Source organism: Ruditapes philippinarum, unplaced genomic scaffold, assembly GCF_026571515.1.
Source record: "Ruditapes philippinarum isolate M1 unplaced genomic scaffold, ASM2657151v2 ctg1954_1_1_1_1, whole genome shotgun sequence".
Taxonomy (NCBI): domain Eukaryota; kingdom Metazoa; phylum Mollusca; class Bivalvia; order Venerida; family Veneridae; genus Ruditapes; species Ruditapes philippinarum.
The window spans coordinates 120,545-144,978 of record NW_026857458.1 but is presented as its reverse complement, the minus strand read 5'-3'; the positions used below and the strand labels follow the sequence as shown (position 1 = coordinate 144,978).

At 32.4% G+C, this 24,434-nt stretch overlaps 2 protein-coding genes across 2 annotated transcripts; both read right to left on the bottom strand.

Moving 5' to 3' along the window:
• Positions 1-2,036: 2,036 nt before the first annotated feature.
• Positions 2,037-9,901, bottom strand: LOC132749809 (ATP-dependent translocase ABCB1-like; the record flags this gene model as incomplete). The annotated part of the gene is given in 3 exon segments (XM_060739712.1): positions 2,037-2,230; positions 4,834-5,183; positions 9,397-9,901. Coding segments are annotated over 3 exon segments (554 nt in total), but the record flags the coding sequence as incomplete, so codon positions are not given.
• A 6,110-nt stretch (positions 9,902-16,011) lies between these two features.
• Positions 16,012-16,860, bottom strand: LOC132749811 (uncharacterized). The gene has a single exon (XM_060739714.1). It carries the CDS (start codon positions 16,858-16,860, stop codon positions 16,012-16,014), a length of 849 nt encoding a protein of 282 aa, XP_060595697.1.
• Positions 16,861-24,434: the final 7,574 nt, after the last annotated feature.

Genomic DNA, 24,434 nt, shown 5'->3' with positions numbered 1-24,434 from the left:
TGTAATTAATGCAGAATATAATTTTCAATTGAACATATGAGAAACAAAAATATTACAAACAGCATAATATTGTTAAAAATAAACTTCACTTTACAAAAACAGATATGAACATAATTTTATGCATATAAAAAGAGATGTGTTAAATACTTAGAGGCGTTTTGACAGATAGTTTTGGAAAATTATGGAATGTGGAAGAAGCGCATTACCTATGAAATAAAATGCATATGTCCGCATGGTATCAAGAAGATCATCGGTAATGGCACTCTTTATAACTGATATGTCCACAGTACTGTTCGTGTCCGTCGTTATGAATGACAAATATGGCCTAAAAGTAGCAAATAAACAAGATTTATGAATGAAGCATTAATAAAGCAAGGAAACACTAGTAACTTCTAGTATATTATATAATAAAATTCATATTTTCACTGTAAAAATGTATTTTTCACTGCAGTGAAACATATTTTCCGTATTTTCACTGATGTCATGCCGGACTACTTTCTTCTAAATTTAGACAAAACATAAAATTTAAGAAGTAGACTTTCAAATTGAAATGTCAAAATTTCAAAAAAGAGAAAAATGTATATAATAAATAAAAAAAAACAAGTTTTTTTTCTATAAAAACAGAACTCACTTTCATCTTGGGATATAAAAATTGTCATATTTCACTTGTGGCAACCGCAACTCATGAAATATTTATTTTCATACCACTCGATTAAAATAAGTCCTCTATTACAGAAAGAAAAAAAATTTGAATATCCTTTATTTATAAATGTGTCGTGAAACAAAGCAAGAAAACATTTGTATCTATATGCACAAAAATGCATATTTTCATTATTTGTCTTTTCACTGTAAGAATTACATTTCACTGTAGTAAAACTTATTTTCCATATTTTAACCGATATATATAATGCGAGACTACTTTCTTCTAAAGTCAGCCAATGCACAAAATAAAAGGGGAAGTCTTTCGAAACGTAAGGTCAAAAAAGAGAGAGCAAAAAAAATATAAGAAACAGAAAAACTTCTATTCCGTTGTGTTTTTTTTTCCTTTTTTTGACAGTGTATAGTTTGTGTAGGCTAAAAAAATGTTGTATGAACATGAGAACATAGTGAAAAGATTCGTATTCACACATATACCATTTGATAAATCAAATCAAAGATAATATATCTAAATGCAATTAACAGTTAAGCCTGGCTTCCCGTTACCCCGGAAATAATTATGATTGGATTGTAGGGAAACCACACACCCTTGTGAATGATAAGTTTCGTTTGAATATTTTCCTGTAGTGAGTTGTCAATAAGCGCATGTTTAAATACAACCCTTGCTTTCCCAATAACGGGATTTCGCTTCTTATTTTAATTTAGAGCCACTTGACTCTCATCGATGCAGGTTCGAGCCGTGAAAGATTCTTCGGACTCTTTCAGGTGAAAAGGCTATCCAGCTAGCTTACGGAATGTTGGTGGTACTAATCAGATGCCCGTTTATGCCTGAAATAAAGCACTTGAGGTCTTAATTCCTCCACCTTAAGCTGAAAAGTCGCCATATGGCCTATACTGTGTTGGTGAGATATAAAACCCAATTAAAAAATAATAATAATTTGAAGTGCACACGCGTTTATTGCCCTTCTTTACAGTAAGTCAAGTTTCATTGTGTTATATTATCAGTTTTGTTTGTAACATAGACCACCGTGTATATCAGTAATGCCGGAATGTAAAAAATACGCATGATTCGTGCAATAAGAAACGCAGAAATGTGCAATAAATTGCGACTATCTGACAGGATTTCCAACGCGGTAAGTAAACTGGCCAATATATGAAAAAAATGACGGTGTAGACACTTTAACGGTCATATGGTCATATTTCCAGCCTTACTTGTACCCCCTTCGTGAATAATTCCAGGAACCAGAGGAGATTGTATAAGTCGGCAACATTTTATATGGTCATTATGACTTCAGAATATTAATCAGTTACGTAAATATAAGAATATACAGAACATATATTACTCTAAAAGATCCGGGTCCTTGATCACTTGTTCAGATGTGAAGTTAAGTTTTGCCAGTGTTCCTAGACTCACCAACTGGTCGACGGCATATTCGTACTTGCCGGAATTAACGAACAGGTCCGTCATTTCACCGAACACGATGATCATCAGCGGAAACGCTGTCCCGTGAATCATTGCGCATAGCGTTCCTAATATCATAAACAGTCTGTCCCGCTTTGTTGAATAGCGAAACTAAAATGGAATGAACCATAAAAATGTTATGCCAAGAATTCCCTGACATGGACATAAATCGTATACGAATCAGTTAAAAAGCACACAAGAACACAATATATGTACATAAAGATTAATGTTAAATCTATATATCTTTTTCGTTAATAACATTTTTGTTAAAACAAAAACAAACTTAACATAATCTTGAAAAAAAAGATGAATAAAAATCAAACATTGAGCGTGTTTAAAATGCGATAAATAATTTCTAAGTATGTTAGGTAAAGTAACAATCTGATCTCCCCGGCTATTATGCTCTGCGATAGAAACTTTACGGAAATAGCCGATGTTTTCCGATTTGTACCGAAAAGGCTATGGATACTCTGCTTGCATCAATGCTCATAATACAATGTATGTGAATCATTAAAGACCCATTATGTTTCAGAATTGCTTTTTGATTTAAGTGTACTCTTATAGTATCAAAAAGTTACTCATTTGCCAATTACTGGAATCGTCTATCACATCTGTTGCTTTTTGGCAGCAAGTACAGATTAAAGTGATTTAGTATTTTGTATGGAAGCCAAAATACTACTTTGTTTACATTTTGCTTCTTTATGGCAAAATTATTTCACATTTATCGCTACTTTTTTCAGTAACAAGCATTTGACATTTCTCTTAAACCATTATTCAAGCATTAAAAATTCGTGTTTGTCCCTTCTAAAACAGTAAAATTTTATTTGTTTCTGATAATGTGCCTTAAATGTGTAAAAAGCCTGCTCTTAATATTGCAGTGATGCAACGAATCACCAGAAAATGCACTACAAGTTTAAAACATTGAAACCTTGACCTTTGACCTAGTAACAGAATGGTTCGTCGTTTTGATATGGCAATAATCACAGTGAAAATGTTGAAGAATTGTGGTAGACAATATTGACCGGTTTTTCAATGTTTATATTTGAGTTCATCGAATTGACGTAAAATGAGTTTGGAAGACAATGTCGGAAAGAGGTTTCATAGTATATGTCACTGTTACCTTGAAAGTTGACATCTGACCTACTGACCTTTAATTAAGCTAACAGTTGCATGCACGTTTATTACGTGAAGGCATTTATCACAGCTGTATACGGTAAACCAAACGGGCAGGCGAGCCACTCATGATCCTTGGAAAACATGCACAATCTATAGTGATTTTCCATTTTTAGCGGAATTTATCACGATTATTCAGTGTCTGTATTGGTGCATGTATATACTGTATGTGTACTTGAATTCGCGGAAGAAAATTGCACAGAGAGGTCCATTTTGGGAGCCTTTACAAGTATTCGCGCTATTTTAAACTCGGAAAATTATAAATTCTGGTTAGAAATTAAAAGGGAAATTACTCCTCCTTTTTGAAAGGTGTAAAATACGGACGGATGCAGACAAAAATCACGCTAAAAGTTTTTTCTTTAAATAGGTCGAAACATCAAGGGGTAACCGGATAGACGGTTTTGGTTTATCGCAAACCTGTGTGTTATCATCAACATTTTAATTGATACTTATTGAAGCGTTGAATAAAGAGTATCATTACGTTACAAAACATATTATGATGGAAAAGTTTAACATAAATCTCCCCGTTGATTTTTGTAACATGTTGTGAAACGTGTCATGTGAGACTTGAGGAATGAATATATAAAAATTTAAACGATAGTTATCTTGAGTGTCATATATCAATAAACTATTCCCCCAGCGGATGTTTTATTTAAATTTGATGTAATAAAATTTGCGTGTGTGCTTGATTTTGAACTCTGAATTTTTTGCCTAGATGTGTGTGTTTGTTGCAATATTATGGTAACACGTACACCATCAGTTAATAGTTGAGGTTTATGTATCTGGGCAGTTTCATAAATGACCGAAGTTTTTATATACATTTTGATATCTGTGTAGATACATGTAGTTGGATATTTCCCGATTTTTACAATATTAACCTCCCTTGCCAAAGTGGAAGCCATTTTGGGGTACACATGCTACCATGAATATGTATTAAAGACCCATGATGCTATAACATTGCTATTATTTTCATTGATCAAAAATGTTATGTACAATATCCGAGAAAGTATGCTTATACACAATGAGCCTATTTTTGAACCATCTATATTTGGAAAATGGCACCGTTGTATTGATACAGTATTTTTGTATGGGAGTCCAAATATCATTTGTTTACATTTTGCAACCTTTTTTACAATTGATTCACATTCAGCGCTATTTCTTCTGGTGATAAACCTGTCATACGTTTAAAATATTTGTAGATCTATCAAAAATTATTAAACACATGTTTGCCTTTTCTCAAGAAAACAAATATATTCAATTCTGAGGTATAATGTGCCTTTAAAAAGTGGTTACAGATATCAATGTATTTTGAAAAATAGTTTCATACGCAGCTTATTATTAGATGAGAAAAACTGCTAGCTTACATTAAAAGTTTCATTTCTGTTTTCTCTTTTCCATGAATTATTCTGATATGAAACGTTATCATCTGGTATTATGTTTTGAATGAATCAATGAATAATTGAAACATTTCATCAAGTCAAAAGTTAAAATCGATTTGTGTAATAAGCAAATAAAAAAAGTATAGAAAGATTCGTTCTTACGACTTCGAAAAGCCCGACCATGGGCGTTTCTTCCTCTTTTTTCTCGTCTGCTTTACTGTCCGTGTCACCGTCTTTTTTGTCTTCCTTCCCGCCATTGGCGGATTTCTCCGGCAGTTCATCAACGCTTTTATCGTAATTTGTAGCGCTAAATCCGTTCATCGCAACGCTATCTCCCGCCTTTTCTGAAACCCTGTTCATCTCGACAACTTCCTGATATTTAGGCGGAGGTGGTATATTTTCAGGGCTATCATCAATTGCGGGTTTCACTTGGTTATTTGACACCTCTTCCGTACCGTTCTGATTTCCGCTGACAGAACTGCTGTCAGACTGCTCAGCTGGAGTTACGCGCCCTGAATATATAATTCGTTATTCCAACTCAACAATTGGGATGTGAAAAGATAGATATAAAACGAAAAAAAACACAGAAATGACAATGACAATGACAACACCTTCTTACTAGTTTTAAATGAGACCGTTCCCTCTAATTATCTATTTTCATCAATGAACACATTCTGGAAATACAAACGATACACTTGTACATAACACGAACAGAACACAAGTAGATTTTCTATTTGCAAATCATAAATCATATCATCCTTTAAGCTGTGTATTTCAACCACTTATGTCTTGAAATGTCAACTTACAGTTTGATATTTTGTAATTTATTACAGAAAGTAATGGAGGTTTAATTATTTCAGAATAGTGGGGTCCCGCAGTTTGAATATTGCCACAAATACTTTCACCTCATTTCCATCATTAGTATATCATTCAATTGTAAAAAGTAGCCTATAAGAACACAAAGTTCAAAAACTAAATGATTATGAAAGCGAAGTGAGTGTTTGAATTCCATTGTTGGAGTAAAAAAAAAGCAAGGTTACCTTTCATTTTTTTCAGCGTAGAAATAAAGTGACGTCACTTCCTTTAGAAAAAACATATTCTTACATAATAATTTTATAGAACAGTATGACGTAACGTCGTTTAGTAAATCAACGTAAACGTGACAATTAGCGCTTATTTAGAAGAAAGCTTATGTATAGACATAATTAAACATATACTGTGCTCCTCTTAGTTCACGGTACTTAACACTTTAAAACAGTAAAGAACACAAACAATAAAGTTACACTACAAAAACTGTCATAAACTGTATCATTTAGTCATTTTTCTGCTATATGACACAAGGAAACAACAATATATTCAATCAAAATTAGTTTTAATTTGTCAGATGTAAACAGTGTGTCGACCATTTTGAAAACAGTATGTCATCATTTACCTCGCGGTAATGGTGTTTTATTTCAGTTTTTTCATGTTTCAGTAAAAAAAAATTAAGTTATTTTGCATAATTTTAAATATTAAAAGTATTTTTACATTGTAACTCAAAATTTATTTTTTCAACAAACAAGAACATTTAGAAAATGATGATTGTTTCAGACGTATGCACAATTTTAATGGACTATTGTTGTTTTTTGCAGAAGTTTGTAAAATGTTGTTCAGTTTTACGTAAAATTCTATAGATTTAAATTATTTTGCACAAAACCTTTGTTGTTAAGGTGTTTGAATAAAATATGTCAATTCTGACCAATTATAACACTGGTCACATGAAAATATGCCATTACCGTGAGATAAATGATGTCGCGAAATTAGTGATGTTGAGTATACTGTTTATTTTACATATAATAAAAATGTAAGTATGGAATAATTTACACCAGTGTCTTTCAAATAAAATTCTGTTTGAAAGACCACTTTTACATATGTAGCGGATATTGAATGAGTGTAGGTTTAATACTAAATTTATTGAACGAGTTGAATAAAATCCTAATCATTATAATTATGCGAGCCTTTTCACCATCGTACTGTCGCGTTTTCACCATCGTAGATTCGTGATTTCGCATTTTCATCATCGTACTGTCGTGTTTTCATCATCGTACTAAAGCGTTTTCACCATCGTACTATCGCGTTTTCACCATCGTACTATCGCGTTTCATCATCGTTTTGTCGTGTTTTCATCATCGTACTATCGCGTTTTCATTATCGTACTGTCGTGATTTCGTGTTTTCACCATCGTACTATCGACTATCGCGTTTCAGATTAACACATTCATAGGCGATGGCCCTAACGGCATTCCGTACTTTTTAACCGATACAATTATTTTTTTATTGTTAATAACTTCACAACAACACATTACATAATTTATCACATATTCGTGTGGTTTTTGCCCGTTGCAAGTCCTGTAAAAGGGTTATTGATATTTTATTTTATTTTTATTTCTATGGACCCCACTGGAAATAAGCATTTAGCTTAATGGGCTATCCATAGGTGCATAGTACCTCTTATTTTATTTTTTATGACAAAAGTGTGCTCTTTTATGCTGTTTTATGATCTCATTTTATATATATGATTTATTTATGTTATCTCTTAACTGTATGATTTTATATTTTGTATCATGTGCTATGTTCCTAAAATGTATAAATAAAAAAAAATAAAATAAAAAAAAATTTGACGTGACGTCATATACGTTATGCAGACAGCGTAAAGACGCGTTTCACTTAGAGCGTGTCAATGAAAAAGACTTTTTTCTAACAGTTCTTACTTTGGAAATATGGTATTCTTATATTTTATTTTGCCTACACCTTCGTGTCGAGCCTGATAAATTTTACAATATCAATTCTATGTATCATGTCTTCAAATTTAATATGCGTATCTTTTTTTTTTCTTTTTTTTTGAAATTTCAAATGTTATGAACCTCTCGAGTCCATGGTGTGCGCAGTAATATGCCACACGTAATATCTGTAAAAAGTAGTCCCAAATGTTTAAGCCAAATGCAAGAGAGATTTTAATGTTAAAACATTTTTTTCAGTGTTGTAATTTAGGATGTAACAAGTAAATAAGTGAATTTTTATATATGTATATGATTATTCTTCTAAAACAATTTCCAAACATCTAAGAATATGTTAAATATGTACTGCAAATGTTTATTCGCATTATAAGTAATCATTAAAATCTATGCATTTATTTCTTACTTTAACTTTATCGAAAATAGATTCCTAATTACCTCCCTTTATTTACATGAAATGTAAATTCGGTAATATCTTTACAAATAATGCTTTTTTTTAACTAACAATATTTGATAAATCTTTATTTGAGCATCAGATTTATGATATAAAACCATAAAAAATTGAGTTACATGATCTAGAAATATTTTCAAACTTTTAGGTGGTTAAATATTCCGTTCTCTTCATTTTATTTCAATATGAATTCATGGGGAGTTTGATAAAGCTGAGCTAGGCGACGGATAAACTCATGCATGAAGTTAAATTTATCAAGCATGTACTTTATCAACAGAAATCAACGCAATCACATGATAAAATTGTATTCGACTGGTTCAATAAATAGAGGATATTAAGGTTTTTTCTATAAATACATGATTTATTTTCATCGAGTGGTATGAAAATAAATATTTCATGAGTGGCGGTAGCCACGAGTGAAATATGGTAATTTTCATGCCACAAGATGAAATAAATCATGTATTGATAGAAAAAACTTAAATTTTCTGTTTATTATATACATTTTTCTCTTTTTATGCGATAAAAATGAAAGACTTTCCCTTAAATTTTGTGTAGTGGCAGAATTTAAAAGAAAGTAGTCCGGCAAGACACCAGTGAAAATACGGAAAATATGTTTCACTGCAGTGGAAAATAAATTTTTACAGTGAAAATACGGAAAATGAAAATACTCATTTTATTTCATCAATATTTCTCAATATTTCATTTATAAGTATATAATAAATTCAGTTTCGAACCTATATTCATTCAATATCCTTTATATAAAACATTATAATACTGCACGTTTGTAACGTCGTTTTTCATTCGATAATCATGACGTTTATATAATCTATATACCCGGCTTTAGTTCATATATGATTTTTTTGTAATAAAGGAAGTTTGCAGTATTATAAATTCGTTACAAAAATTAGATAACAGATTAGATAACTGTTTATAAAACTGCACGTTTGTAACGTCGCTTTTCATTGGATAATCGTTACGTTTATATATACACGGCTGCTATCGATTTATGAAGAATTCTTACTTTTTTCTCTGAAAAAAATGATGCTGGCTGTATTATTAATTCGTTATAAATATTCCTGACAGGTTATATGGCCGTATTTAAACGGTTGTTTGCGATATAATCCTCACCTAGCGGCTCGGGTTATATTTCCAAACAACCATTTACATTATAAGTTATAAAGATTGTTGACAGGTTATATGGTCCGATATAAACGACAGTTTGTGAGAAAAGAGAGATTTTTACATAAATCGACAGCAGCTGTGTATATTATTAGTTATAGTAATGTTGTTTTATATACAAACAAGCATTTATATAGAGCCACATAGAGCCATATAACTTGTCAAAAATCTTTTTAACAAATAATATAACGTTTTTTGTTGCAATATAACTGTCTCCTAACGGTTCGGGCTAGATCTACATCTAGCCGTTTATACAGGGCCATATACCCTGTCAAAATTCTTTATAATAAACTAATAATAAAATATTAGGTGATTCACTTACCGCTGTGCATGTCCTCTGAAGTCCTTCTCTCACAGAAGTAAGACAATTCCTCAAACAACAGCTGACACTTTTATGTAAATTCTAACATGTGAACGTATTCCAAAATTGAACTTTCAAGACAGCGTTAATAAGGATTAAAATGTTATAGATTTAAATTTAAAGAACCTTAAATGTCCAAACACGCTTATAGGTCAAACTGAACGATAAATACGAAGCAATTGTAATTCTGTCTACAGATTATTTCTCGCTTAATACCCGTTGTTACCTTCACAGGTAAAACCTTTTAACCGTAACAACGTAAATGTATGTCCTTAAAGTACCTTAAATGTGTCAGCTAAAATATAAACACTTTAGTCCAGCTAAAAAGATGTATCTTAATTTCATATAGTTATTTGAAAATATAATTTTAAACCCGTGTTCGTAGTAATATTTATATACGACGAATTTATAAGGCAGCACTCGCGTGTGCTGTATTTTGAACTGATCGATTATATAAAGGTATAACAATCGATATACTAGCATACAGTATATATCTACCGTGTGCTATTTTGTGAACCGCGGGGATTTTTTTCTCTCAATAAAAATGTTTCCTGTGCCATTAAATGAACTTCTTCGATCAATTTAAAGGTGACTCGACTGTTTCGTTGGAACTCACACCAAGATAAAATGCAATATAAAATATACAAATACAACACATGTAGGTTACGAGTATGTGACGGGTAAGCTTAAAATAATGCGGGGATTTTTTTTTTTTTTACTTTAAATGCACTGATTCAACTTGTATCACTCAATCTTTATATTGATAATTAGTCAGTTTTAGAAATATAATAACAATTACTATCTTGTAACTGTTTAAAGAAAGATTTCTAACTATTCTCAAATGATAAAGCAAAAATAACAGTAACAACTAACGAGACAACAGGCCCCTGTTTTAAAGGCCCATTAAGCGACACAGTTGTTGCCACGTCTATTTCTCAAAAGACTTTTTTAATTTTGGGTTTAATGTTACTGTTTCCAAAAATGTTGGCCATAAAATTTAGCCATTTTTCCCATTCTGGCCACTAGTTTAGTTGCATATAGCGATTTGATATTTAATTTCATTTTTCTCTTATAAAGAATGTTTCCAGTATTATAAATTCGTTAATTAACATTTTTTAACAGGTTATAGGCCTAAAAGCTCGGGTTATATACAAAGCAACCGTATATATATAGCCATATAACCTGTCAAAGTTCAGTAGAACTAATTGTGTAGTCATCCTTTCGTGTCAGCAAATTAACCTAACGAGCATTTAATCAGCTTAAAGAATTTCAACAGGCATCATTTTACAATTGTGATATTGGATTTTCTCAAGCTTTTATTTTATTAGTTATAAATAGTTTTATAATCTTTTATGGCCCAATATAAACGACTTAAAGGAAATATGACCCAAATCTCTAGGCAACTGTATCTCGTGTACAAAATAACCGTCTAGAAAACTACATAGTTGCTTCCCTTGATAAAAATAAAGCTTGATTCACAAATTTGCAGCCGACATCGTTTACAGAACACAAATAAGACGATTTTCAAATTATACATTAAACCTGTACTGTATCATAAAAAACATACACCGCAAAGCTGATATAGTTTTTATGGCTATCAATTAAGGATACCACTATCCCATGTTTATTATATTGCCCTAAAAATGGCTGCCATTTTGGCAAGGGAGGTAAATATTGTAGAAATTGGACTCAGCCTATTCTACGATAAACAGCGATAGTGACCGTGCACTAAATTCCCCTAAATTACTAAACGTTTTGTGTTTGACCCCCACCTCCCCAACCCCGCCATTCCTTTTCCCCTTTAAATCATTTTGCACTGAGATACTTTATGGTATTTACAATTGTCAGTTTGTGATCGATTATTTATAGGATCTAATACAATGTACATACATATGGAGATTTTGTAATCGATCTGTCCCTAACAAATGGCATCGATTGATAAATTTGCCACTTAAACAATTGCACGAGGTCAAACTGATATTAACTGTACTCGGGCTTTATTAAATCATTCTATATCGTAATGATTTATTTACGGATCTCTTTCACATTGACTGGCAGACTGTATTTGGAGAAATATAACTCCCGATATTATGGAAACAAAAAGAACATTATACATTTTTTTTTCAAATGTTAAACCGTTGATTACATATTTATTTATTAATAAATGAGATGACTTTTGTTCTAACGTTCACCCGGTTCCTCATTAAATTGCTGAATACTCAAGCGCATTTCGTGCATTTAAAGGCACAATATGCCTCAGAAGTATATGAATTTTCAAGCGTTTAGAAATGTCAAATATGTTTCAATTATGGATTTATATGTAATCCGTGTTTTTTTTCTAACTGTAAATGTAGCGCTGAACGAACGTAAAGTTGTGTGTCAAAACTCATAAGGGTAGCAAAATAGTATTTTGACTTCCATTCAAAATATTAATTCACTACGATTGTGCCAATTGCCAACAGAGTCAAGAAAGCAAACGATTGATCATCTATGTGAAAAATGAGGTTTTTTTTTTTGAAACTGTTACAAGATATCAGAAATAAAACGTTGATGAGAATAAAAAATAAATGTTGTTGAGGAATCATGGGCCTTTAAGAAATAGTATGTAACTATGGAACGCTAGGAGAAACGTATAGCAAAAACCTTAGCAATATCACGGGGTAGGAAGTGTAACACGAGGGAGATAATAATAATTTGGAAATTTAACTCAAAACTACCAGATTTTAAGCAAGAGGCGATGAAAAATGGACTATGAATTAGTTGTTGACACATAATACAATATGTAAGGCAAGCTTAATCATTAAAATTTAATTCAGCACCTAAAACCCACTTTTTAAAAATGAAAATTTCCATTTTTGACGAGTGTTTTTGTAGTATATTTAATAGTTTTCCGGCGAACTCCGTGACAGTTATCACAAGAACTCCTTGACAAGTTATCATAAGAAGTACATGCCTCGTGTAACACTTCCTCCCCCGTGAATATGCTGACTGATTATTTAGTGATTTCATTTTACTAAAATAATTCACTTCAAACTTAAAACAATTGCCATTATAAACACATGTGTCATGTGAGGCAAGGCTCATAACTCTAGCACATATGTTCTAAGAATTGTCTCCCCTTATTTAAACAATTTTAAATACATCTTCTTTGTTAATTGACACTTAAGACAGTTTTCTACTTTTTCTTCTTCTTCTTTGTTGTTGTTGTTTTTTTGTTATTGTTGTATTTTCATCACTCACAAAAATTAATGTGCGGTAAGATTCATAATTTTATTAAAAATTCATAATTTATTTGAATAGTCCTTTGAATAAAGAATTTGGCTTAAAAGAAGGTTATTTTTAACGATAGTTATACCTGAAGGATATACTTCAGACATTCATTCACATCATGTATACACCAACATCTATATTCCATGATGATTGTAATAACCGGTAGTAATAATGGTGATGGTAGTAGAAATGGTAGTGGTAGTAGAAATGGTGGTGGTAGTAGCACTAGTAGACGTGCTGGTGGTAGTAATGGTGGGGGTAGTAAAAATGGTAGTGGTAGGAGAAATGGTAGTGGTAGTAAAAATCGTAGTGGTAGTAGAAATGGTAGAGGAAGTAAAAATCGTAGTGGTAGTAAAAATAGTAGTGGTAGTAGCACTAGTAGACGTGCTGGTGGTAGTAATGGTGGGGTAGTTAAAGAAGTGGTGATGGAAGAAGTAGTAGTGGTAGTAGATGTAGTGGTGGTGTTGGTGGTGGTGGTGGTAGTAGTAGTGGTGATAGTAGCAGTAGTAGTAGTAGTAGTGGTAGTAGTGATGGTAGTGGTGTTATTGATTGTAATGGTAGCAGTGATTGTGGTAATGATGTTGGTAGTTGTGGTGGGAGTGGTGATGGAAGTGGTAGTGGAGGTGGTGTTATCAGTTGTGGTGATAGTAGTAGTAGTGATGGTATTATAGGAGTTGTGGTGGTTGCAATGGCAGTAGTGGTGGGGGCGGTGGTGGTAGTGGTGGTAGTAGTAGTAGTAATGGTGTTTGCAATGACAGTAGCATTTTCGATATTATTCTTTTATTTATAAGATAATGTTATTTGTAGAAGTGTTTGGTGTAATTATTAAAAGAGCTTTAGCATGAAGTTTTAAGTTTTATTAGCAACTATTATCATTAATCCGACTTGACCACTCAACAGTTAGTAGATTTTATGTGTTTGGATTTTCTGTTTGATTAATTCAACACAGTTTGTTTATTTTAGTACATTAGTATTGACAGTGTGTGTTTGACCGATACACTTGTAGGTTTCCACTTGATGGTCAAATAATATTTTACAAACTGAACGGAACAATGTTTAAATATATACATGTGCTTTCAGTTGCCAGTGGATATTGAACAAATACTGTGTTTTTATACAAAGTGAATGGTTTGTTTGAAGTCGAAATTGATCAATTCTCAATACGGGTATATGTACATGTAGTATAAATTATGAAACAGGATAAATATTAAAACGAAAATAAATATAAGTTTTATGAACTGAAAATGATTAAAATAGTAAGACCCACAAGATTTTACAGCTTTTTCTGCCTATCCTAAAATGTATTGCGTAAATATTGTTCACGTGTAAAATGTAATTATGTTTTATAAATATGTACTAGTTAGTATTACAATTTCGGTATTTTGCTGGTTATATGACCTAGCCACTCAGCTTATATTATGCCATATAACCTATTATGCTATATAACCTATCACAAATCTTTATAATTAATAATGTACTAGGAATGATCATCCAAATAAAGAATAATATTTAAAGTATTATAATAATATCTATAAAAATACGTGTTATCTACTGAAAATTTGACATGCTAAATTTGTCACAAAATTTGCCCATCCTAAAATCAAAAGCGTATTGATTGTACACGCTAAATCGAGAAACAAGAACCGTTTACACTTTTAGAGGGAAAAAAAACAACACAATATGATTACATTTATAAGTACATATATGAACACAGTGTAGTTGAAAATGCAAATAAGATCAGGTGCTCGGAAATTTTGTGAAGTGAAGGTGAAACAATTGTGTAAAATTGTGCATTTTGTTGAGTTGTTATTGCAGTCTGCTTTAGGCAGTTGAATAATTTTCATAATATAAATTGAAAATATTTGCTATGTAAACATGAGTGACAGAAAATTTGATTAACATAATATCAAATCAAAGGAAAACCATCAAATTTACGTCATTGAGATATTTGCATCTTCTTGGAAAATCTTAGGTGGGGACTTCTGAAACCAACAAATTTGATGAAGTCGGCGATTGTTAATATAACCATTTGTTTTTGTCGTATGGTTCTTCTCTATGATAGAATGAATGCCTGTATAGGATATAAAACAAACGCCATGATAATTTAATAATAGAAGAGAAACAATTTCTGGTGCAAATCTTAGAAATATATTCATCAAAGTGCACGGCTCCGAAATACAGAAACAATCAATGGAAAGTTGCATGATATAGTGAAACATAATGATAAACAACAATTACCTGTAAAGGACATAAAACAAACGCCTAGATAATTTAATAAAAAAGAGAAACAATTTCTGGTGTACACCTTAGAAATATAATTGAGCCGCGTCACGACAAAACCAACAAAATGGGTTTGCGACCAGCATGGATCCAGACGAGCCTGCGCATCCGCGCTGTCTGACCAGGATCCATGCTGTTCGCTATCAGTTTCTCTACTTGTAATAGAGTTGGTAAGCGAACAACATGGATCCTGATCAGACTGCGCGGATGCGCAGGCTGGTCTGGGTCCATGCTGGTCGCAAACCCATTATGTTGGTTTTGTCGTGACGGGGCTCAATTATTTATCAAAGTGCGCATGTAAAAACTGTGGTCCGGCATGCAAGTTATAGCTAAATGAAATATAAGTAATTAGTAGGATGAAAAGATGATGAAATAAAATAATATAGGAATGATATAGGATAATGGATTGTATATCGGACTGTAGAGAAATATAACATATAGATTACAGACAAATACACAAGATACATGTATATATACAAAATAGAGGACATAACATAAAACGATATTCGTTACGAATTACGACAATGGAATATCGACCACATGACAATAATAGCAAATAAAAGGAAAATTTGACAAAGTTGGCGATTTTTAATCATTTGTTGTTTTTTTCTTCAAAACACCCAAGTGATCTCTTTTCCAGAATTTTGAAGACTGCACATATGAAAACTGTCAGCTCGTGTTGATAGTGGTATTAAAAAGACGTAATTTTTTAGTCATAACTCCGTTCCTTCAAACAAATGTAAGTGTTATATGTCTATGTGGCATCATTTGGAATGTAGTATTTGTAATTAATCAAATACTTTAACAATAAGTCCGTCTATTTGTCCGACTTCAGTGTTCGTACGGTTGCCTGTCGACTTTGGACAGTTAAAGAATTGTATATTTACGCCTGTATTATCATCAATGCCTTCTGCTATATCTCGTCGTTGTTGACTTCCGAAATAACTGTGACCGTCGGCCATAATTATAAGTATCACCGAATACATAACGTCCGGTTTTATCCGGAGTGGCTGGTCAAATAAAATTTCATCGGTATAAATAAAAGCTTTCTGCTTCATATGAGTTTATACAGACACCATCCATTATTAGCAATTCTTGTTCACCTTCCAATACAGTGATTTTTCCTTGACAAGGTTTTTCAAGGTCATATGAACGAAAAATGTTGATTCCCGCCAATTTTACAAATCCGCTTGAAATTTTGAAATTTATACCATGCTGTTCACCCTTCTTGATTACGAAAGGCACATTCGAATCATAAAGAAACTGTTTGATTACTTTATTACTGATGACGTCCCGTCTTGACTCAGTGTTGAATCGGAACCCTTGCGGTGTTTCAAAAGGTTTATCGAGCATGTATTGAAATATTTCCACCTTTTCTTCTGAGGATAGAATATTTTCTTTGGCAACTGTAGAAGAGAACATTTCTTTCGGTATGTTTGTAAATCGTATAAGATATACCAGGTCACCTAGAGTTTTCCTCAGCTCTTCATTGCCTTTACTCTCAATACATAGGTTATCTAATTCATAATTCCCCTTTTGTCGAATTGTTTCTAATGCCCATCTCTTGCATGCCTTGTAAATATCTTTCTCTGGAGCAGACATGCCATCAGATTCGAGTATTTTCCTCAAGCATTCCTCGGAAAGTGAACAAAACCCGGCGGATTCTATAACGTCTGAGCTGTGTTTCATGATAAATTGCAGACATTTCTCTTCAAATTCTTCGTCAGGACAAATTCTACTTGACTCAGTGAGAATACAGCAAACGTTATCGACCGATATCTCAAGAACTCTATGCACCTTCTTTCTAGTTCTACAATTTGGTATTTCTTCGCAGCGTACATAAGTTCCATTGCTGACCCGGATTCTAACTTGCATTGTGTCGTGTACATGAACCTGAAAATGACAACAATGGCATACACATCTCTAGCCTTGTTTGTTGTTCTTGAATTACAATAATGTACAAAAGAAAAGTTAAAATGATACAAACATTTTTTTCAACATGGTACTTGTAATTGCTAAATGACCTTGCTCACATTTACATATGAAAAACACTATTTGTGTTCACTAAAACTCTTCAGAGATTACCAGCGGTCCGGTTAGCTCAATAGGTAGAGCGTTGGAGCGACCCGGGTTCGATTCCCGGACGGCGCAGGTCATTTTCGTTGTGATTGATCATGAAATGCTTTCATTCGCACTGTACCTCTGCTCTGGCCTTGCGAAACTGACGGCAACTAGTACTGGTAAACTGCTTGACAGCCTGCCCAGGAACGATGCGGTGGTTGAACTGTGCTCTCGTGAATTCAATGTTGCTTACTGTTGTGATCTGGAGTGAAAACTACCAACACCACCACCACTCAGAAATAACCATCATCGAGGGTGTTATTTCAGTTCAAGGGTTGCTAATGTTACAGGGTATAATTAATAATGAACTTTTGGCGTAGGTTTGTTAATTTAATATATAATACGAAGAAAAAGCCTAAAAACATAAATACATGATTATAATACAAGTTAATTAAAACATACATAAAATACAACAATACAACAATTGAACGATGTAAATAAGAATTATTTTAAGTAAATGAATTAAATGAAAATAATTTTACCACAGCGTCTCAATAAATAACTTAATAATAAGTTATTTTTAAAAATTTTATTTATAAACTTAAAGAATTTATGTACTAAGTAGAATAGTATATTTTAACTTGTAAGAGAATAAAGACGAAGTGAAGTGAAGAAGGAAAGTTTGCGGGAATTTGGAAGAAAGGAAATGTTAAAAACCAATTTAAAACTTGTTTTTAAAACTTTTTTATGCAACGTACAAAACGATTGGACATACAAAAACAGTTTACAAAATTGCACGAGAAACAGACATAGTTGAATTGTTTTGGCCGTTTTCGTGAATTTCCGCTTATAAGCGTAGTTACGAACCATTGATAAAAAATAGCAAAACGATAACAAAACGCCACGGGACAAACATAATTGACGCATTTCGCGAATTAAGATTCTTTCCGCGAAAAATGACAAAACAGTGCACGGCAAAATAAACAATTAACATAATAAATAAAACAACCCGTAACACTAATATGCACTATTTACTTGTGAGACATTATGCTTTTTGTATATTATACCGAGCCAATATTTTTATGTAATTTTTCACCGCGCCGAGAGCCATTCAGCATAAAGTTTTTTCAGGGGAAAGAACTAGAACATTACGTTTTCTTCAGTCTTTATACATTACTCGCCCCTAGATGCAAACTCCTCACAGTGATTACCTCCCTTGGCAGAATTGTACAGACGTCACATGATGCAAACTCCTCACAGTGATTACCTCCCTTGGCAGAATTGTAATCACTGCCTTCAAAGACGTCACATGATGATGAAAGTCACATGACGTAACGTCGAAATTCAAATGTAAATATCGACCGTTACAAAGAAAATCTAACGTTATTTTTCTCTTTCTGTTTTATTTTTAACTTTTAGTGCCTGCGTTCGATATAGTTTATCAAAAAATTATCGAAAGTATACAAAATAACGAAAATAAATTCAAAAGCTAAAAAATATAAAATATCAAAATATCGTCTCGGTAGAAAATAATCTCATAATTTTTAAAATTATTTCTAAATAATTATATTATTTATTTATTCATTCATAAACATTGTTAAATAAATGAGAGAAAACTTATCTGATAGATAAAAGCAGTAGATAAAACAATTTTTGAAAAAATATAGTATATCAGAAATTCTGATATATCGGGACCTTGGTGGCAGAGATCTACGCCGAAGAATTAAGGGGAGATCACTGTGTGGAGATTGCACATGATGATGAAAGTCACATGACGTAACGTCGAAATTCAAACGTTACATAGAAAATCTTACGTTATTTTTCTCTTTCTGTTTTATTTTTAACTTTTCGTACCTTAATTAGTCCGTTATATTTTATCAAAAAATTATCAAACGGAAAGGGAATAAAGGGATAAAGGAATATTCCAACAATTATCGATACTGAAAAAAATTCTCAAATGGAAGCCTATATGTTCCGGCAACTATATTCCCTCAATAGTGAAGAGTACATCGATTCAAACTATCGTCTGCTTGGGAGATTTTTTATGAATATTTAACCATGCAAATCATTTTCCTCACTTGGGATTCTACAAAGCAATAGTAAGAGCATTACCTCAAACAATCTTTTGTCCGTTTTATTGAGAAACTTCTAGATCACTTCTCTCATCGACAATCGTACGAAGTCTCCCGAGGTGTACCGATTGGTATTTGGGACTCTATTAATATTTATCCGGAGTTTGACGGAAATGGGCGAGAAGATGACTCATAGAAAAAGTTTTCTTTTTGGCTTGCAGCCACGGCTGCAAGCCATTTCATTTGGAAAACTTGTTCCGGTTAGGTGGTTTCCTGCTTACATCTGTTGGTGCATGATTGAACAGGAAACCAGCTGGCCTGCAATCGTGCCAATCGCAACTTTTCGGCCTTTTCCGTCACCTTTCGGATTAATGATAATAGCCGATGTAGTTCCGATTGCAATCGTGACAATTCGGGCGATTCCGTCATACTGCGGAATCAGACGAAGTAATATTACGGAAATCTAAGCTATTTTAGTTACTTCGGTAATCCCAGTTTGTTTATATAAATAGGATTTCTATTTTTACTTGATTTATCGGTTTAAACCGTAATAAATTATAAACGAAATTGTTCCGTTTCAATTGTTTTTCAAGACGCAAAAGTTAGTTTCTTTTATAATTGTTTTTTGTCTGTATTAGTTTTATACAATAGAGAATGGTGACTGTAGTAGTATTCCGTCTCCAAAGGGTGGTCCTGCTTACCAAATCACACATGATCGAGTTATATTTAGATCTACTGAACGCAATTCAACTTCTTGGTGAGGTAATCTAGAAATAGCCCATGCATATCATTAACCTATTTGTGATCGTGTAACATAGTTGATACATGCTTATTAATTGGTACCACGTAACGAAGTATTTTAGTGCATTTACTTGTCTATAAAGCAAAGGAATGATTTCGCTGCGAAAAAGGGGAAATGAAATGTGCACACTTGTTTTCCTTCAGTATCACGTTAGTATTTTTACGATTGATCATTTTCTTTATTAGTTTTATACAATAGAGAATAGATTTCAAATCGTTTTGACAAAAATATTCGGTTTTCCAAAAAAAAAAAAAAAAAAAAAAAAACAACTAAATAAACCCTTTATGATATACAAATACCGTAATTAAAAAAAAAAATGTGATAATAATTGAAACCAAAAAAAAAAAATCCGCTTCGTTCGGTATATGTTGCTTGCACAACTATTTTGTAAAACAAAAGTTATAGCGAACTAGCAACTCGAAGCGGGGCAGAATTTTTATGAAAATGTGTGGATACGACGCAATTCATATTGCTTTATATATCTTTTTTCCTTCAAATCAATTATATACTCGTTTTTAGAGTTCGCCATAAACTTCAAATTGAAACATAATTTTGGATCATTTACTAAACTTTCATTAAAAAGAGATGTTTATTTTTCAAGAAAATAATGATTTTTACGAAATAATACGACGCAGTTGAAAATAAAATATGATACGTACGACGCAGTTGTATTTTGATTGCAGGCTGCATATTGGTTAAACTATTTAAATTATGTGCTAGGTATGCTAAAAACGTCCAACAACATTTCTTGTTTACGACTTAAGTCAAAAGCAGAGGTCACTCATTGGTTTCATAAAAATGGAAATGTAATACAATTCTATTAAGGCTGCATTTTTCGGTCGCATTTTATTACCTATCATAAGCATCTACAAATTCCGAAAAGCTGTATCAAATGCAATATACATTGAAACACGTGATCGCACACCCATATGACAACGTGTTCTAGTGTTGCCTTAGCATGCTTATAAACTTGTTCCCATGAGTTCGAAATGGGAGTGATTACTATTTTTGATACAAAATTCAATATTCCAGTGTAACCTCTCCTGGACCCTGTATTAATCAGGAATGACCTTTTTTTTTAAAAAAGAGAGAAAGAATTACAAATTTTGAAAAGGTCTCTCGCTATCGGGAGAGAGCTATGCGCAAATTGCATGCCTACCTTTGTTACTTGTAATTAGCAATAATTTCCGTCAATTCCGTTATTACTTATGTCTTTTACGTGCCGATTTTATTGTATTCATTTTCTTAATAATCGGTGAGGACAGATGAGATTTATTATTTGAAACTGAACATTAAATTTTTAGAATTATAAATGGTTAAGCTACAATATATTTTTTGCAAGAAGGTTATGCGTTCCGTTTAGTCATTTTATGTTCAGCGACGAGAACTTTACCGCTGATTTTGTCGTATTGCATTTCTTTATCGCCGTTGGGAAAGGTCTACGGAATGTATTTTTTATATTTGCACTTAAGTATCATTCTTCTCCATCAAAAAACTTTAAATTTTCAAAATCGAGTTACATAATATTATGATACAACTACAAATTATTTTGTAAAGAAGGTGTCCGTTTTGCAAAGGTATTTTTACGCTGTGCACCGATACATTTGATACAGATATAGGCAGACATGATCTTTCAACAGTATTGTAGAAGTTTTCACAATATCACGGATGTTATATAAATCCGTGACAATATTGAACAGAAAATTTAGGTCAGATTATCGCACCGAATTTTCAACAGACTAGAGACATGACATCTTAACATACTTTCATACTAAAGTGTGATTTTTATTTGATAATGAATTGCCTGAAAACTTAAAGATATACTATGCTCAAATTTGATATCAAAAAATAATGATATTTGCTACATAGTCTCTTTGTAAATATGAAATGAACATGTTTTGACTTCACACAAAGTTGATTTACATGTTTAACACTCTACACACTATAGGTCGTCAAAATATGAATATATAGTGTCGTTAAAAAACTGGCAGTTTTTTTTTAAGAAAAGACCAACTTTACTTGTCCTATAATAGAGAACGTGACTTCCAATGCATAGTTTTATTCATTTTCTATTCAAATTAGACATATTCAGTACGAATTGCATAGGTTTTAATAAATTTCTTTGATGAAAATATTTAACTCAAAGATGAGCATAGTATATCTTTAAACAAAAGTTTTCTGAAAATGACTTCACAGAGGATTACCCCCTGTTTACATTGAAAATTTCTCTGTTAGTCATACCGAAATAAGAAATTTAAATGTTATTCTCTTTATAAATAATTCAAATATTTATAATCTTAAAACTTCACGCCAGAAGTTAATAAAAATATGCTTATTTGTACAGCTGACGTTAACAAATTTTGTTGAAAAAACAAATCAGACAGGTGTGTCCGACCGAGGCCGAGCTGTTTATGTTTACTGAATTCAAATCACTTGAACTCAACTGCTATGAATTCGAAAACCACCAGGGACTTTTTATTCTTTCATGTGGAAAACCTATCAAGCTAGTTTCAAAATATCGATGGTTCTCTGCAGGTGCAGCATTTTGCCTGAAATAATGCCCAAAAGCGCACCTGAGGTCCTCGTCCCTAGTAAAGCTCACGTGTAGAGTGAAAGTTTGAAAGAAACCACAAAAAAGCAGTCATTACTCAGAACATGCAGAACCACAGTTAACTAAGAGCGTAGCTAGCCAAAATGAATTCAAGTTAATAGATTTCTACATTTTTTTGCGAAAAAAAAATTAGGTATAATATTGAACATACAGGAAAATATAAGAAATTATTTCAGATATTATGATCAATTAGGTAAAATGTTCATGTTTAACTGAAAAGTAGCTTCCGCAATGTAAACTTTCAAATTATATGTTATATTGGACATGACACAATGTATTCTTAATAATCAAAAGCAACAGAACATTGCTATACACCGCAAATGATCTGGGGGGTTTTTATCTAGCGCAAGTTATTATTCCATAAAAAAGAAATACATTGCCTAAATTATCCCTGTTGAAAAGACTGCCAAAAATACAACTGCGTCGTATCATATTTCATTTTCAACTGCGTCGTATCATTTCGTAAAAATCATTATTTTCTTAGAAAATAAACATCTCTTTTTAATAAAATTTCAGTATATGATGCAAAATCATATTTCAAAGTTTATGGTGAACTCGAAAACAAATATATAATTGATTTGAAGGAAAAAAACGATAGATAAAGCAATATGAACTGCGTCGTATCCACACATTTTCATAAAAAATTCTGCCCGCTTCGAGTTGCAAGTTCGTTATAACTTTTGTTTTACAAAATAGTTGTGCAAGCAACATATACCGAACGAAGCGGAAAATAGTGTAGCGTGTTAATATATATATCTGGTTTTCAGTCATTTCCAACAAAAAGAGAAATAAACAAAAACATACGTTTTTCGTTCCAAGATGGCGGCGTTTGTTTACATTTTGTAGGATACGACGCAGTTTTGATTCCCAGCCCTGAATTCGTTTGACTGCCACTTAAATTTTGTGCATTGTCTAAATTAAGAAGAAACAAGAGTGAAAAAAACAGAAAATAAGTTTCACTGCAGTGAAAAATAGTTTTTTACAGTGAAACAATGGAACATGAAAATACGCATTTTATTTCATCAATATTTCTCAATATTTCATTATATAAGTATATGTTTAATATTGTTATATTTATTTGTCATTTGACAGTGTATCTTCATGCAAAAATATGGTACGTAATAATAAAATGTACTGAACTACTTCCAAAAATAAAAGTTCTGTTACAGCAATATTTAGTGAACTTAAATCTGGCACTGGTACTGGTAATGATACAGTATAAAGTGGAAAGTACTGGTACTGAAGAACTATATGCTTGTTACAGCAGTACTGAACTTAAGTCAAGTACTGGTTCTGATACAGTAGAAAGTGGCAAGTGCGCGATTTGTCTAATTGTCACAGGGGGAGAAAAAGTTCAGCCTGACCGGGACTCGAACCCGGAACCCTCGGAATACCGTACCGCGACTTTACCGACTGAAATATCCGACCGCTTACACATTATCTCCCTTTATTAGTCGTGGCATAATAATCTTAGTTCATAGCCTACTTTTTCATTTCTCATAATCATACATTTAGTAATGTACATATCCTAGACAAAGCATTAAGGAAAATAAATCCTGCCATAATTCTAAGTGGTCCGGAAAATGCTTAACGTTTAGCTTAACTAAACAATAAGATAAAAAGTAGTTCAAATGTACCAACTATGTAACTGAGTCAATGACTAAGATATTCCGCATCTTGAAATTCATTACTAAATTTATGTAATTGACTATTCATCATTTGGACTCGCACGTGTCCATTGTTACTGACGCGAAATCAAAAGGAAGACAACAAACTACATATATAGCCTTTAATAAGAAATACTCAACTGGCCTAGTTATAGACCTTTGCATGAAACAAATAAAGCTCATGTGGAAATATTTCCACCAATCAAAAACAATTAGACTGGTAATCACCGTATTAT

Bases quoted from the DNA above. Each gene is read 5' to 3' on its own strand.
- LOC132749811 (XM_060739714.1), bottom strand. From the start codon at position 16,860: ATGCAAGTTAGAATCCGGGTCAGCAATGGAACTTATGTACGCTGCGAA.